The sequence below is a fragment of the Podarcis cretensis genome, assembly GCF_951804945.1.
Source record: "Podarcis cretensis genome assembly, chromosome: 4".
Lineage (NCBI taxonomy): Eukaryota > Metazoa > Chordata > Lepidosauria > Squamata > Lacertidae > Podarcis > Podarcis cretensis.
Genome location: NC_137173.1, coordinates 85,089,794 through 85,106,579, shown reverse-complemented (window position 1 = coordinate 85,106,579; position 16,786 = coordinate 85,089,794). Strand labels below are relative to the sequence as shown.

Sequence of the window (16,786 nt, the reverse complement as noted above, 5' to 3'; positions counted from 1 at the left end):
GAATAAAACTGGAGGACACCAATGTATCAGTGCAATAATATTATTTATTAATTGTTGAATGGAATTTAAGTCTATTGATAACAATGCATCCACTTTGAGTATGACTTAGTTGAATATCAGCCTCTGCACTCAAGTCTCCTGTCTGTGCCCTTTTCCTCATGGTAAATACATATTCTTACATTGGCAAAATTGGTTCCTCACATTATTAGTGCTGTTGCTTAAAGTCTTTAAATTGCTTACACTTAGAGACTTGGATTCTGAAAGTATATGATTCTGCAAATACCACAGCATCACTAGCTGCTCCCATCACAGGGCACCGTTTCAATAGAATAGCATAGCACTTTCCCCTAGCCACATACAGCTTCCCATGTTAAAATATTTGCAAAAATGAAACCCGCTTTAGAAACCCTGATTTCTAATATTAATGGAACAGAATGAAAGAAAATCTCCACATACTAGTACTGGAGGCTTCCTTGCAAGCCCCCTCACCAGGATAAATTTTACAATAGCATTTTGGAAAAGAATAGCAAAATGGCTACCTATGCTTACATTTGTAAAACAAGGAGCAATTTTTAAGGCAGCACAATGGATGCCCACACTATATGTGGAAATGGCCATTACTTTCCAAGCCCCTTCAGACACAGACTCTACTATTAAGAAGAATCTCCCCTCTTATATCTTACGCCTTCAATTCATTGTGTGGGAATGGTGTCAACAGCGGGACAGAAATTCAAGCAGAAGGGTCCAAGTATGATATAATCATCTATAAATTACTCTCTCCTTTCAAAATCAAAGGATCGGGTAACATAACTTCCCTTGGCACATCTAACTCTTCTGACATTTAGGGATTTTGTCATAATATGGTTCTAAATCTATGTGGCTGCAGCTTAAAATCCTACTCCCTCAATGACAAGGCAGAACTAATATATCTGGCATCTCTATTGCGGTTTTTATAGCCCTTGAAAATTGCATTGTCTGCTTCAAATCTTTTTATATGTGCCTAGGCTACATATACTCAGTTCCATCATTTTCTAAGCGTATATAAACTGTTTAAAAACTTTGCTGCTCTTAAACAACCAGTACCATTATTTCCATTGTTTTTGCCATAATATTACTAAAATTATGTCCACATGCTCTCCTGGTTGTGTGATTTACCACTAAAATTGAAGTGTAGGAAGGAGTACTTGACTTGCATAAGTTAACTATCATGTAGCTGAGTCTTACAGTGTCCACTGCATATCTTAGATTACTAACTGAATCTTCAGAATAAATGCACAGGCCATAATATACTACTTACCAGACTCGAGGCACCCAAAATCCAGGCTTCTTTTCGCCAGGTCTTAATTTTAGATTTAGATTTTTGGAAACACTTACATTTATTCGGAATATGCCATGGCAGTCTTCCTATAATAAACATAAAATAATGCTCATAAAAAGCTGCAAACAAACCAAAAAATATCCCGTATGACAAACACCAGGAAATTATGTCATAAAGTGAGCATAAGTATTGCTTTTGATTTAACTCAAGGAGTCAAATCTCTCATTAACCAGCATCCCACGCTAGGCCAGCAAAGATGATACATTCATAGAAAGGGTATTGCTTATGATGAGAGAGAAAGAGAGAGAAACCTGTACATTTAGCAGAGTTGTACTTCCTTGACCGAACATGCATGCACTTTGTTGGCAACATCTGTTCAACAATAGCAATTACTTTCTTGGTGAGGTAGAGGGAAGGAATCCATACTCCTGCTTTCCCTCTCCACTCACTAACAGCTAAGCATGGGGTTTTCTCATGTTTGATTCAGTATGCATTTTAAGCTGACTCTATCAAATTGAAACAATTATGAGAACCTTCAAAATTGCATTATTATCTGATTTTTTTAATGCAGTTCTCCAACCAGTGTTTTAAAAAAATGCATATATTAGGGGAAAATGTGCATTAAAATGAATATATTTGTGAAGAATGCATCATATCAGGAAATATATTGCAAAAAGGTGTATATTTTTCAAAATCACATACAGTGGTGCCTCGCAAGACGAGATTAATCCGTTCCGTGAGGCTCTTCGTATAGCGGTTTTTTCGTCTTGCGAAGCAAGCCCATTGACAGCTTAGCGGATTAGCGCTATTAGCGGTTTAGCGGCTTTTAGCGATCAGCTGTTAAGCGGCTTATCAGCGGATCAGCTGATAAGCGGCTTAGCGGCTTAGGAAAAGGGGGGGGGAAGGGGGAAAAACCCGCAGGAACTCGCAAGACATTTTCGTCTTGCGAAGCAAGCCCATAGGGAAATTTGTTTTGCGAAGCGCCTCCAAAATGGAAAACCCTTTCGTCTAGCAGGTTTTCCGTCTTGTGAGGCGTTCGTCTTGCGGGGCACCACTGTACAAAAATGTTTTATTAGAAGAAACATGCACCTGAAAAAGTATGTGTGTATGTGTGTGTGAGACACACACACACCACAAACTGCTGCACAAATGTGTACAACTGAATTCAACATTGGAAAAATGAGAAAATGAGAGAACCGTTCCTACTAACAGCCTTCTTGGCAAAGCTGTGTGCGTCCTCTGCTCACCAACCACAAATGTACACACTGCATTTGTAAGTATATTTCCTGATATATATATATATACTGATATACACACACTGCTGTGTGTGAGGGTTTCTAAATTGGGACCACAGAGCTGTTTCACAGTGGCAATACAGGTCTGCCATCTCTCACACATAATGTCTTATGTTGATCTCATGTGATGTATAGTCATGTTATCGGTAAAACTTCTGAGTGAACCATAAATTTCTGACACAATATAAAGCAGCTTCATATATACTTTTCCCTTTTTTGTACATTTTCTGTCATCCTTAAATGTGTCATAAACTTCCCCCACGCTACTCTAGAATGGAACCGCAGAAGCTAGTGGAATTTTGCCCATGTGTGAAGGTAAGAGATGCTCTGTACATGCTGAAGCAAGCAAAACTTGTTCTTACCCTTGCAATAATATGTGGATCGTTGCACTTAGCCAGTTTCCCAGCAAAAAGCTGAACTCCAAAGCTTGCAAAAACAAGCATCAATGTCAGCAAGAGAATGGAAACCTGTAGGAATAAATGAAAAGCAGTCCAACTTTATTGAAAACAGTCTTATATTCAATGTTCAAATCCTCTGTGGGTATCTTCTCTAAAGCCACCAGCCCTGACAACAGACTGGCACCAGCTGACCCCTGGACTGCATCTCCTCTTAAAGTCACATAAGGATAGTTTAGAGCAGGGGTAGGCAACCAAAGGCCCAGATGCGGCCCAATCACCTTCTCAATCTGGCCTGCGGACGGTCCGGGAATCAGAGTATTTTTACACAAGTAGAATGTATCTCTGGGTTATTTGTGGGGCATAGGAATTCATTCATTTCCCCCCCAAAAATATAGTCCGGCCCACCACATGGTCTGAGGGACGGTGGACTGGCCCATGGCTGGAAAAGGTTGCTGACCCCTGGTTTAGAGAGACATTGCTCTGCATTATGGCATGGAGTTCCTGCAAGATCAATGTGTGCCATCTTTTCCCTTGCAGCTGCCATTACTATTTCTTCCATAATAATACACAGGATGCAAACCCTTCATAAAATTGCAGGAAGGGAGGTTCTTGCCTGCAATACTGATGTGTCCCGAGGAAGGTGGCAGCAAAGTACTTCCTCCTATTCCTCATTCTTTTCCTTCACATATGTATTTTCACATCCTTTAACCCCAGTGACATGCCTCTTATTGCATTTAAATGTATTCCTCACTCCATTCAGGTAAATTTCATGACCTACATTTCATGCATGCAGGTAAACCTCTTTGCAATCAGAAACACAATCTTAAGAAGAATCCTGCTTCACACATTGTCTTTGGGAAGCTCACAAGCGGGACATTCTTTTAAGTACACTTAGGTTGTCACAGCATGATAGAATACAAAGGTTTTTTTTGAAAGTGTTATGTACACTGCTTAGAAATGCCAGAGATAAAGCGGTATATAAATAGCTTAAATAAAATAAATAGGCAATTTTGATGCATTCTCCCCAGCCTTTAACCAACACTTTGGAAGGGCCCAATTACAGTCTTTTTAATTCCCCCTATTCTACAGAAGAGCTTATAACTAAATAGGTTTGGAGAGAGTTACCCAGTCTAAGAACAGATGGGATTTTAACCTGTTCTTATTAGGAAGTAGTGAAATGCATTGACCATAAATCTATTGAACAGATACTGGCGAATGTAATACATTTGACTTTTAAATCTTTTATCAAAATAAACAGTTCTCACTAGAAAGATTTCCTTGAAGCCGCTGAATAGTTCTCGGACAACCTTTCTCATCTGGGGCACCAGCTTAAATATCCGAAGTGGCCGGAGACACCGTAGCACCATTAAGAGCTGAGCTCCAGACTTCGCAGGGACGTTTTGCGGCATCCAGCAGAGAAATATCAAGCTTACCTTTTGAAAGATGGAAGACGACATAGCCCAGGTGTTTAAAAAAGAACATTTCACATACTCATTTGCTAGCTTGGGCAGCTGAGGTTGAAAGTTAGTCTTAAAACCTTTAAAATAAAGTAAAATATCTCACACAGAACACCAGAATAAAATGCAATCCTAAGTATGCCATGAGTATGCCAAGTCTATAGTCCTACTGTGCTGGGGGCTGCCAAACCAGTGTTTGCACCAGCATAACACAGCTGCAGTCTGGTAGGCAAAGCTGGGATCCTAAGATTAACACTACAAACAATAGTCAGCATAGTAATAATGACAGCAAGTCCCACAAATGGAATGTCTTCTCCATAAGATCTGACCTAGCATCAATTTTAATGTGATTTCAGCACCAAGGAAGTATCTCAGTATTTGCTAGGACATGTCAGCATTTAAGTAAGTTGCATGATTATAGTCTGTCTGTTCTACATTTTAGGATTCTGTTTTATTCGTTTCTTTTTTCTGGTGTGGTTTTTTTGTTATAGTTTATTTCCGTTATTTTATTGTAAGCCACCCATGGAAATTTTACTGAAGGGCAACATAGAAAACTTCAGGTTTTTTTTTTTTAAAAATCCCTGAATAAAAACAATGATGCTCACCAATGACACCCTCACATTAGGTACCAATTAACAAAGGGACGCGGGTGGTGTTGTGGTCTAAACCACTGAGCCTCTTGGGCTTCCTGATCAGAAGGTTGGTGGTTTGAATCCCCATGACGGGGTAAGCTCCTGTTGCTCTGTCCCAGCTCCTGCCAACCTAGCAGTTCAAAAGCACGCCAGTGCAAGTAGATAAATAGGTACCACTGTGGCGGAAAGGCAAACGACATTTCCATACGCTCTGGCACTTGTCATGGTGTTCCGCTGCGCCAGAAGCAGTTTAGTCATGCTGGTCACATGACCTGGAAAGCTGACTGTGGACAAACACCAGTTCCCTTGGCCTGAAAAGCAAGATGAGAGCCACACCCTATAGTCACCTTTGACTGGACTTAACCATCCAGGGGTCCTTTACTTTACCTTTACCTACCAACTAACTTATGGCCATGATAGAAATGCCATCATGTTACACCAGCATGTGTTCAACACACCAGCATAACAGTGTGCCTGATGGCAAAAGGCGATTGAGCAGTAATCCTATCACACTGAAGTAAAGGTGCAAGAAAGTCTAAATGCCAATTTGTGTACATTTCCTGACTGGTTAGCCATCTTTAATGCCAGCTTGGGCCTCAACCATATCCCAAATAATGGTCAAAGCCTGCAAATAAAGAAGCGAAGGGGCATTATTCCTCTCTTCTGCTGTAATTATTATCTGGATTTGTTGACCTAGCTTTTGTGAAAAACCTTTCTTGTGAGTAATAACATTTCATCAACACTTTCCATATTAAAATGATATTCTGAGGGGTTGGAAGACATGTAAAGGTAAAGGTAAAGGGACCCCTGACTGTTAGGTCCAGTCACGGATGACTCTGGGGTTGTGGCGCTCATCTCGTTGGGAGTTTCAAAAAGACTTTAATCTCGTTTTCTTGCAAGTGTGACCCATTGAGGTCAACAGAATTTAGTTCCAAGATGTTCAAGAATTGGATATGTGTGTAGTTTTCTTAAAATTATTATTTCATTTGGGATACATTGCTGTTACTTTCTGCACTCCCAAATAATGGTGCAATGCGGAACAATACATGCTGAACTGAACTTTTCTAAATGTTAAAATTATTTAGAAATGGAGATTGAATGCAGTTTTTCTTCTTCTTCAAACAAAGTAGAAGAGGCGGAGAAGGATTTCTGAGAAAAGACCTCATTTTCTGACTGCAGACACGCAAGGCTTGAATACAAATTGATTGTGACAAATTATATTCATTATATCCGTGACACAGTCTAATATCTACAAGATTTAATCAAGCTCACAATGTTTTCACTTAGAAGTCTTGTTCAGATATAATGCTATGATTCTTTTTTTAAAAATTGTCTTTTTTGATAATATGAACATTAAGTATTTATCTAATGCCATCTATACATAGTTCAATATTAAATATTTCTTTTATAAAAGAAATTATCATACTTTTCCGTCTATAAGACACCCCCATGTATAAGACGCTCCCTATTTCAGGGGACTGAAATTTCAGATAATGGGGGGAGATGGCAAAAAGGCGAAAATTGCTTGCCCCCACACACGTCGCTAGATCCGCCTCCCGTCTGTCCCCTTGCCTCTTGCCTGCAGAAGCTGCCAATTGCCCACCCAACTGATGCGTCGTCGGCCAATCAACACCACCCATTGACGCAGCAACCAATAATACACACAATAGCCGCTGACAGCCGCGGCAGCAACCAATCAAACATCCACCCTAGGCGCTACCCATGTATGAGACAACCTCCACATTTAGCATGATTTTAAAGGAAAATAACCTAGTCTTATACATGACAAGGACTATGTTGCCATGAGGTAAGATAGATATGTATTCTAAAAGCTATTCTCAAAAGTACATCTTCCCCCATATCATGTACTCATGTGCTGGGATCTGCTTTGGAGGCTCTTCTTCATAATGCCCCTGCTAGCTGAGAAATATGAATGGCAACAAGGGAGATGAATTTCTCTGAGGCGACGTCCTATTTATGGAACTCAGTCCTCTGGGAGGCTTGTCTGGCACCTACATTATCCTTTCAGGCCAAATGCATAAAGCTGAATGCACACAAGTTAAATGTGCATAAGTTGTGAGTCTATTATACTAACAGTGCAACTGAATCATACATTTGCATAAGCATTTCTTAAACACTTCCAGGTAAACAGGTATTTATGTACCTATGTACAACTGAAAGTACTTTGGAGTTTAGATGTAAACTGCAGACAAACAATATATACAAATTGTTTTTAATTTCTAGTGTGTATTCTCATTCTTATTAGATGAAATTATTTCCCCATAGTTTGCTGGTTTTTTATTTAATTATGACTAGCACAGAATATCAGGCACGCTGGTGAAAAATGCCCGAAGAGCAAATACTTACAAGATATATAAATATATCCATGACACCCCCAAAGTCTCTTATGACTGCCGTTGGAGTAAAAAACAAGCCATCAGCCATAATCTTCAAATTAAGTTCAATGCTCATGAATATTACAAAAACATATTCAGCGATCTGAGAAGCAAAGGGAAAACCAAATATTAATTACCCCTGAACTTGAAAACAATGGGTTCTTTTGTACAACAAATTACTTCCATATAATTACCTGAAGTGTTGGTGCATGCATCACTCTTCGAAAAGGAGATTCGAACATCATTGAAATGCAAGAGCATATAGTGACAATGATCATTACCCAGTCCAGATACGTAACCAATCCCAGCAAATCACTGCAGAATAAAATGAAGCATTCAGAAGGAGTTTCCAATATTAATGGCAAGTATCTATTCAACATATGGCATGGATGAGAAAGGTAAATGAAGAACATCTACTACAATTTTAACATTTTACAAAATCATTACAGTGACATATTAACAAACAGATATTTTCTAGAAAAAAAAAGTTTAGAAATCATGCACACAGATATAGCAAATGTAACTGGACAAGTAGTAACATTTGTTTTTGTTTTTGCGATGCTTACTAAAGTTGATGATATTTGGTATTTTTCACTGCTCCAGTAACAGGGTCTGTTTTAGAGCTGTAACAGAGGAAAGATGTCTTCAGAATTTGCAGTTCAAGCTCTAAGAAGCCATGTAATTATGACACACATACGTCAGAAAACAGATTCCTGGAATTGTGTTTGAATTTAAAGCTTACTTAAGGTAATTTTGAATCAAGTTAGTACTTAAGTTATTTCATCTATGGCATGCCAGGACTAAGAAAAAGTTTTTAGAAGTTCTTAATTCAATTACAGAAAGCTAACAAAAATCAGTATTAGTTTAGATCTTGGTTTAGTTTTGAGACAAGATGACAAAGGGATTGATGGATGTGATAGAAGTTTAAAAAATTAAGAATGAAGGGATTCCCCCCTCCCCCGTAACAGGGTCATCACGCAATGAAGCTGATTGATAGTAGGTCCTTGTCTGATAAAAAGGATTACCTCTTTAAAAATGGCTGCATTCACACATATTAGCCACAGCTTATTGTGCACGTGCCAGTCAAACCTGTTTTGTTTCTCCCTGTTAGAGCTGAAGAGAAATAAACCATGATCTCTGGCTTAGCATTTCACCCAAGCTAGGAATAGGCGCTTCAAGTCAAACAAACTGCACAATAAGTCAAACATGGTTTGTTTCCTTCACGTGCTAACAAGGTAGCACAAAGTACCCCAGGCAGAGAGATAACTATGGTTTACTGTTACATGCAAACTGAACCAATATGGAACACATATAGAACTGTTTTATCGCAGCCATGGCAATAGCCACTTTCTTAGTTGGATTTAAAAAATCATTAGACTCATTCATGGAGCCTAGGCCTGTTGATGGCTATTGGCTGTAATATCTAAATGGAACCTATATGCTCAGAAGCAACATGCCTCTGAATATCAGATGCCAGATTGCTGCAAATGAAGTAATTGCTGGGAACTTTAAGAAGCCTAGGCCCAGGTCTAGTGCTATCTTATGTACGCATGCCCCAACAGTACCACGGTGAGCTTCCATGCCCACACCATAGGCTTGCACTAACCATGTGCTGTGGTACCACAGTAAGGGCCTCTATTGCCATGAAATGGCAGTGGAAGAATTTGCAATGGGATGCCGCTGTGCTGTGTGGTGACTGCTTGCAGGTGTTATAGCATGGTTTTAAAGGTGTCACCACGAGGAAGTGGCTGGAATGAGGATAAACAAATAAAAAGTTACTCAGCCGAACCCTATTACTTGATGTATGAGCTTGTGAAGTAAAACACAGAGCCAAAGCGGAAACACAAAGCTGCCACAAAACACTCAGATACATACGCGTTGAAGCGAGCTCGCACAACCACTCTGCAGAAATTTCTGAATCTGTGTTCACGGCCAACGATGAACAGAGGCTTGTCAAAATAGGGGTGATTCTCTCGTAACTCTTCTTCCTGGACTTTCCTTTCAAGAATGGGGGGGGGAGGGGAGGGGACTTGTAAGATATTCAATCACAGGCAAAGAAGCCAGCAGGAAGGCATATAAAGCATATATTTTGTTAGCTTATAGCAACAAGACCATTGTGGTGCAGTAGAGAGAGGGTTGACTGTGAGCCTTAGGAACCTTCTGCTCATCTGTGGCAACCACAGGATGGCTTTTGGCAAGTCCCTATCTCTCAGCCCTAACTGGCTATGATCAGGAAAGTACCGGTATATACTCTCTACAAGTGTGTATCAAAACCACAGATGGCAAGAATCTTCTTTAAAAAGGACATTCGTCCCTTTTTCACACATTAGAGGAATACATCTAATGCCAGCTGTGACTGTTGGGTGCATCATCTAAAAGCATTCTTCTTGTTTCTGAAATATTGCTTTTGGCTCTAAGCAAATCTGTTAATCAACTGGCAGAATAATCCAAATATCCGATCTGTCATGCAGATCAATAGGGTGGATATGTCCTTCCACCCATCTCTGTTCAGCTCTGCCAAATGCCAGCATGGTGGGGGTGGGGGAAGCACCAATGAACAGTGCTAAGTTGTAGGTTGACATAGCAGACGACACAGCGATTTCTCCAAAGCAGCTCTTTATTTTGTAAGCTGGAACAAAACAAAGCTGAGGAGCTCAGTCAGTCTGCTTATATAGAGCTCCAGAACAATGTAACTGTTGCCATTTTCTAAAACTATCCAATCACTGAACGTCACTTTTCGATCCTTCATTTGCATACAAAACTATCCAATCACTGAACGTCACTTTTCGATCCTTCATTTGCATAACTATCTACAGTATCCCCCTGCTGGCCCAGGGTGAGAACTTCAGTACATAACAAGCAGCAACCTAATGCACCTGCTTAAAAGGTAGGTGGACAGATGTTATGGCTGAAATGGGGTGTTTCAAGGGTGGGGCTGGGCCAGCACAAGAGCCAGTGGATCCTTTGCCAAATCTGCTGCCGCTATGAGCTGGAAACGAGCCCAAAATTGGCTTCTTCGCCTCACCAGCCTGGGAGCTGGTGTAATGAAGGGGCATTTCACTTCTCCTTCTGCCTTCTGGCCTGGCTGGTGCAAGTGCCCCTGGCTGTGCCCCTCTATCAGGCCTCACCACTACCAGCCAGAGGTTAGGATTATGACCTCAACCACTCAGATTATTAATTTATGAAGAAACTGGGGTACAGTCCCGGTAAATATATTCCATTTAAGAAAGTGGTAGAAATTTTAATTCCCTAAATACCTTTTCATTTCTGCCTGTTCCTTCTTTTCTTGGATCATTTTTATCTCGCTGTCTTCTCTCTGTGCATTTCTGTACCTCACTGTATTAGAATGCTAGAAGAAGAAGCATTAAAAAAAAAAAAAAAACAGTTCTGTATTTTACCACACAAGAACAAAGCAAGGCAATGCGGGTAACTGCATGTAGCTTATATTTTATTTTCAAAAACTATGGTCCAATGAGAAGAGTTTCTTACTTAGTTTTTGAGAAAATTCACAACTTGATTAGTAATTATGTAGATTCTCCACTATTATACATATTAACCAGAGCTTGTCCAGCCAAAATGAAGCATCTTTACACCCCATTGATTTCAATGGAAGTGGTAGGCATAAACCTCTACCATACATATCAATGGGACTTGCAAGTGCTAGGCTTTATCAGTTCACAAATTAATGCACTAAATAGGAACACTAATATTACAGTGTTACAAAATCGTTATTATAGAATTTGTGATTTGTTATGACAATTGTTTTTCTCCAAGATATTTTAAATTCCACTCCATTCTTAATTTTATTTTGACTTACATCTTGCGTTAGAGTTTCAAGCGATTTTCCTCTGCTGATTCGCTGACTGTTGGAGCCATGTCTTAGTGACCTGAAAAAATAACACTCTTTTGGGTGACAGATAACTGAGATCAAGTGCCGATCCTTACGTGATTACTATTATAGTGCATCAAGACAGTGTCCCTTGCAATCAATTTTTCTTTGGTTGCATCAAAAGCTTGTAAATTTTCAGCCTAGTCTAATCTACTATCAGCTACATTTTTCTCTTGATTTTTAAAATGGATGATCTGAATATCACGGAAGCTAACTACATTTGAAATAAAAAGCATTTTCTCCCCTTTGTACGTCACACTGATTTATCATTGTTATTGTTAAAGAAATATGGAGATTAGTTATTTATGGAGCTTGGTTTTCATTTTCATCTGTCTGATATAATCCACCATATTGTAAAATGCTACAATGGTATTTACCTGCGTTCTTGACGTATATGATGCTGGACACTAAGAATTGATCTTTCTTTTGCAGGCTGCCCCTCAAAGGATCCACTCAACATGCGCTGGCGTGTACAGGCCCTAGGGAAATGAGCAGCACTATGGTAGGTAAAAATAAAATTGTACGGCAACTAAGCAACTCAGTAGTTTTTTTTTTAAGGACATAATTCACAGCAGGAGGAGATTGGCAAAAAAACACAAAACCCTCAAAACATTCCTCTTCCACTCCTTTCTCTTTCTCAGCCATACATGCACAAGCCATTACTCAGAACAAGAAGTCGTATACAGTGGTGCCTCGCAAGACGAAATTAATCCGTTCCGTGAGGCTCTTCGTATAGCGGTTTTCTCGTCTTGCGAAGCAAGCCCATTGACAGCTTAGCGCATTAGCTCTATTAGCGGTTTAGCGGCTTTTAGCGGATCAGCTGATAAGCGGCTTATCAGCGGATCAGCTGATAAGCGGCTTAGGGCTTAGGAAAAGGGGGGGAAAAGGGAAAAAACCCAGCAGGAACTCGCAAGACATTTTCGTCTTGCGAAGCAAGCCCATAGGGAAATTCGTTTTGCGCCTCCAAAACGGAAAACCCTTTCGTCTAGCGGGTTTTCCGTCTTGCGAGGCGTTCGTCTTGCGGGGCACCACTGTAATATAGTTGTCATCTGCCCCTATCCTTCTCACGCCTAGAAGTTTGGCCTAAAAGCTCTTCCTGCTTCAACCAGGGCTACAGGACCAGAGGGACAGAGAAATGGCTATTAGACAGGAGAACACCAGCCTCCCAGTTTGATAAATGGCTTCATGGAGAGGTTGCCATGGAATCTGGTCTCAGTCCCCTCCTATGTTCATGTCCGGAATTTGTTTTTCTTCATTTTCAATATGGATAAGTTAAATATTTCAGAGATACCTCATGTTGGAACTCATTGTCTAATAAATTCATAAACAGTGTGCTTTCATCAGAGTATTTAATACAGAGCAATTACATGACCTCTTGTTCTCTCCTTGCCTTTCCATCCATCTCTCCTTGTTTCAACTTGCTCACTCCCTGATTCCCCTTCAAACTCTGGTGCTATTGCTTGTTTTACTTCTGAACTCCATTCGTATTGTTACAAGTGTTAGCTTTTGTTAAAATACTTAATTTTCAAAGAATTATTTTCTATTAAGGAAACACTTTTAACTGAAGTTTCCCCCCCTCCCTAAATATTTTTGTAAGCAGAAAAGTGGTTTAGTAAGATTGTATTGTTAGAATCACTAGAAGACTAGTAATACAGTGTAGTTTAAGGCAGCAATCCTACCCCTCTGAACTCAGTGGCTCCTATTTCTGAGTAGGTGTATCTTTGAGCTATCTGTGAGCTGCCACGAGTACCAGTTGTGGGGAAAAGGTGGTATTTAAATAAATTAAAGAATAAAATAATAATCCTTTTGGCATCCATCTGTTTCGGGAGACAATGGAGAAATGGACCTTTGGGGATGAAGTCAAATTGTTGGAAGGTTGCAGAGCCTGCTGTGGTTGTAGAGACAGATATGGGAAAGACATGTTTAGGAACAGCTGGAGCAGATGAAGGTGTCTTGTTGTGCTGCTGCAGATGTACCATGGTATTTCTTCTCTCTGCGCTCCTCCCAGCGGTCATTCCTCTTCTTGTCACTTGTACAGATGCACAACTTAACTGCCAATCTCCCTGCACTGGATTCCCACACCGTGGGATTGATGTTGCCAGCCTTTGTGTCACTTTTGCAGACATCTTTGTAGCACAGAGTTAGTTTGCCAAAGGGGCTGATGCCTGAAGCCAGCTCCCCTTGGGGATCCTGCCATCTTCCATTCTGTGGACATCACCAAGCCAGCGTAGGTGTCACTGAGATAGGAGTGTGAACGTGCTGGGAATGTGAGAGCTTGGGAGAGCACAACTTTGTTTGAGACTCTGTTTTGTTTTGTTATGTGATGCTCCAAATCTTCCTGACATGTGGAAGGCGTTGCCCATGACTCACTTCCATAAAGCAGTGTGTTCAATACACAAGCCTGGTAGACCTTCATCTTGGCACTGAACGTTAGCATCACATTCTCCCATACCCTTTCAGAGTCCAGCTCAGCATCAAAGGAGAAGTTGCTGGTTATGGTGGAACCCAGGTAGACAAAGTCATCTACCACCTCAAGAGTGTGGTCACCAATGCTGATGTGTGGAGTGCTGATGATGTCCTGACCCAGGATGTTGGTCTATGTCAGGCTGGTGGTAACGCCGAACTCCCCGCAGGCTTGGGCAAAATGGCTGATGAGTCTCTGTAGAGCTTCAGCAGAGTGCACTGTCAAGGCTGCATCAATTGCAAACAACATCTCTCAGATAAGGACCTGCCACACTTTTGTCTTGGTGTGGAGATGTGCCTGTTTGAGCAGACCCCCATCGTTCCTTGAACAGAAGTATACATTGTCTTCAGCTGAAGGCATATGAGAGCAACAGGGAGAAGAATATGCCAAATATAGTTGGGGCAAGAACACAGCCCTGTTTCACACTGCTCTTTATAGAGAAGGTGTCCAAGGATGAGCTATCATACTAGATGGTGCCACACATGTTGTCAAGGAAGGACACAATCATCTTGTGAAGCTTAAATGGGCATAGAAGCATTGTAGTACATTGTTTTTCATTGTAATGCACTTAACAATGCATTGGATTTCTGAATAACATTCTCTTATCTTTGACACAGTGAAACTATCTGGCTATAAGCTTATCTGTTAAATATTTTCAAAGATACATTATCCCTTGGCTGTTAACATCCCGGCGAGCAGAAAAGGTCATTCAATTTCGAAGAATATTTATAGGACCAGCTGAGCAGCTGTTTCAAATACCAACAGACTGCCAAAACTGAATATATAATTCCAACAAGGCAATAATGTTGTTTCCCAAACGTCATTGCAGACAGAACATAGGTGCTTCTATTTTTTTTTTTTAAATCAGGTAATAACTGAAAACAGAACTTGTGTGTAAGATGTGCAGTTCATGTTGAGCACAGTAAAAATGTTAAGAGGAGCGTTGTCTAGAACATATTGTGGCTTCTATGTATAGTGACAAATAAATGAACAGGCACTTTATCTTTTACCTCTCTAATAGCTAGAAACTGTTACAGAATTATGATGGGAAGGTATTAAAAATCTGGATCATTATCCCAATTTTTGTTCCTGGGCAAGCATGCCCTTTCCCAGAGGGAGTGGAGAGGGACAGTCCCTAGATGGAGAGACATCTAAGGTCTTGGGTTGTTGTGCTGTGATCTAGTGATTTGGGCATGCCTTCTTCAAGGTCTTTGTGGGTTAGATTTGGAGAAGGGGAAAGGCAGAGCAGGCTCATGAAAGGTGGGGAGGTCGCATCATACTCCTAATGACTGCTGGATGTCCAGAGATTAAATCCATCCAGTTGAATGATTCCAAATCAGATGTCTGGGAGGGGGTTGTAATTGCATCAAAGTTTTTAGGAAATATCAAACTTTTACTTGTTACATGCAGAGAGCCAGAAAAAGAGAGAGAAAAGAATTGGACTAGGAAAACTATTCAAGATGATTCAAATAAATCTGCTACTTGCAAATCAAATTAAGGGAAGCATCAAATCATCATTACCTAAGAATTTTGTTGATTGCAGTCTCCTTTTCCAGAAGGTTTCTTGCTCTAATGCTGAAAACAGATTTGCGGAGCTGTGAAATGAAAGGAAAAGCAGCTTTACCAATTGTGTATCTTGTCATGGGCCAGAATACTGATCTGCTGAGCAGTTCATTTTGTGATGTCAAATGTGCACAGGCAAGTCCTGCTTTGGTGAACAAGGTATCTTTACTTATTTGGAATTTGCACCTCCTATGGAGTCCTACCTTATACTGTAATTTTGGACCAACAGTTTTAGGAATACAGTTATGTGAAAAATAAAGGTATATTGTGAATATCTATCACTCCTCACAGATTACCCCGATCATTTTACATTTCAACACTTGCCTTGCAAAAAAGACTGTACGAGCTTCGTATGCATTATCTGAAAACACAGCAGGCTTTTTAATTGAGACTTTGAATGACAAAATGCACCTGGATACATACATGCAAATATTTCTTAAGACTTGCATAAGAAAGTTTCATTCTACTTTAGATCGGAAGTTGCAAGGTCTGTTTCTATTTGGTGATATTAGAACTCTCCTATTTTAGAAATTTGCAATGCACTAAACCCAATTCTGTGGCCACAGAATCTAACTACTACTACTAAAAAAAAAATGATAATGAAAGAAGATCTGCAAAAAATTACCAGGATCATAAAACTGCTTAAAGCAACACAGATGGTTTTTAGTAAAAAGGAAAGGCAAAAACACATCTGCCATGTGGATGGCAAGCCAACTCATTTGACAACAACCCAGATGTTGCAGATGACAAAGACGTTTTCAGAAAATCTCTGTCTGAAAACATCACAATTGAAAGCTAGAATATAAGGATGAAGAATACAAGCTTACTTTAAAACAATGTGAAAAATGCAAACGCATCTGGAGAACATAGTAATCCATTCAAATATCACTTGACATATTATGGTTTCTGTCCAGACTTGTGGTGTGCAAAGTTCCACGCATGTAATTCTCCACCAGAAGAAGAGGGGTGGCAATGTTTGCAGATCCTTCCTCTCTCTAAAGCTGCTCCAAAGGATTGGGAGAACAGCATAGGATTGGTGTGGGGGACTAGAAAGGGAAGGGTGATATGGTGCTGTGCCCCCAATTTCCCAGTGGGAGCCCTTTTATTTGAATAGTGGCATGTCTGCATTAGCCACATGCTTATATGCCGTTTCCATCTACCCTTGCAGAGAGACATTTAAAATATAAATGTCAACACTATCAATACTAGTCTGTTGTTTAGTCATTCATGTCAATATGAGACTGCAGTTTGGTCTGCGCAAAGCTGTGGCTAATCACCAGTACACACAACCCAAGGATACAGCTGCTTATGTTGCATCCGGGTTGTTATTTTTCTTACCTTAAGCTGGTAATTTAGATGGAATACCCCCAACGG

General features: G+C 40.2%; 1 protein-coding gene across 9 annotated transcripts in view; it reads right to left on the bottom strand.

Moving 5' to 3' along the window:
• NALCN (sodium leak channel, non-selective) overlaps positions 1-16,786 on the bottom strand; it is a 193,650-nt gene that overhangs the window by 20,780 nt on the left and 156,084 nt on the right. For all 9 annotated transcript variants that reach the window (XM_079972387.1, XM_079972389.1, XM_079972388.1 and 6 more), the window contains 11 exons: positions 15,371-15,444; positions 11,763-11,864; positions 11,314-11,383; positions 10,754-10,845; positions 9,372-9,494; positions 8,063-8,119; positions 7,691-7,811; positions 7,468-7,599; positions 4,277-4,444; positions 2,976-3,080; positions 1,298-1,404 (listed from right to left, as the gene is read on the bottom strand). In XM_079972387.1, coding sequence (XP_079828513.1) covers positions 1,298-1,404; positions 2,976-3,080; positions 4,277-4,444; positions 7,468-7,599; positions 7,691-7,811; positions 8,063-8,119; positions 9,372-9,494; positions 10,754-10,845; positions 11,314-11,383; positions 11,763-11,864; positions 15,371-15,444 — 1,151 coding nt within the window. The remainder of the gene's footprint in view (positions 1-1,297; positions 1,405-2,975; positions 3,081-4,276; positions 4,445-7,467; positions 7,600-7,690; positions 7,812-8,062; positions 8,120-9,371; positions 9,495-10,753; positions 10,846-11,313; positions 11,384-11,762; positions 11,865-15,370; positions 15,445-16,786) is intronic.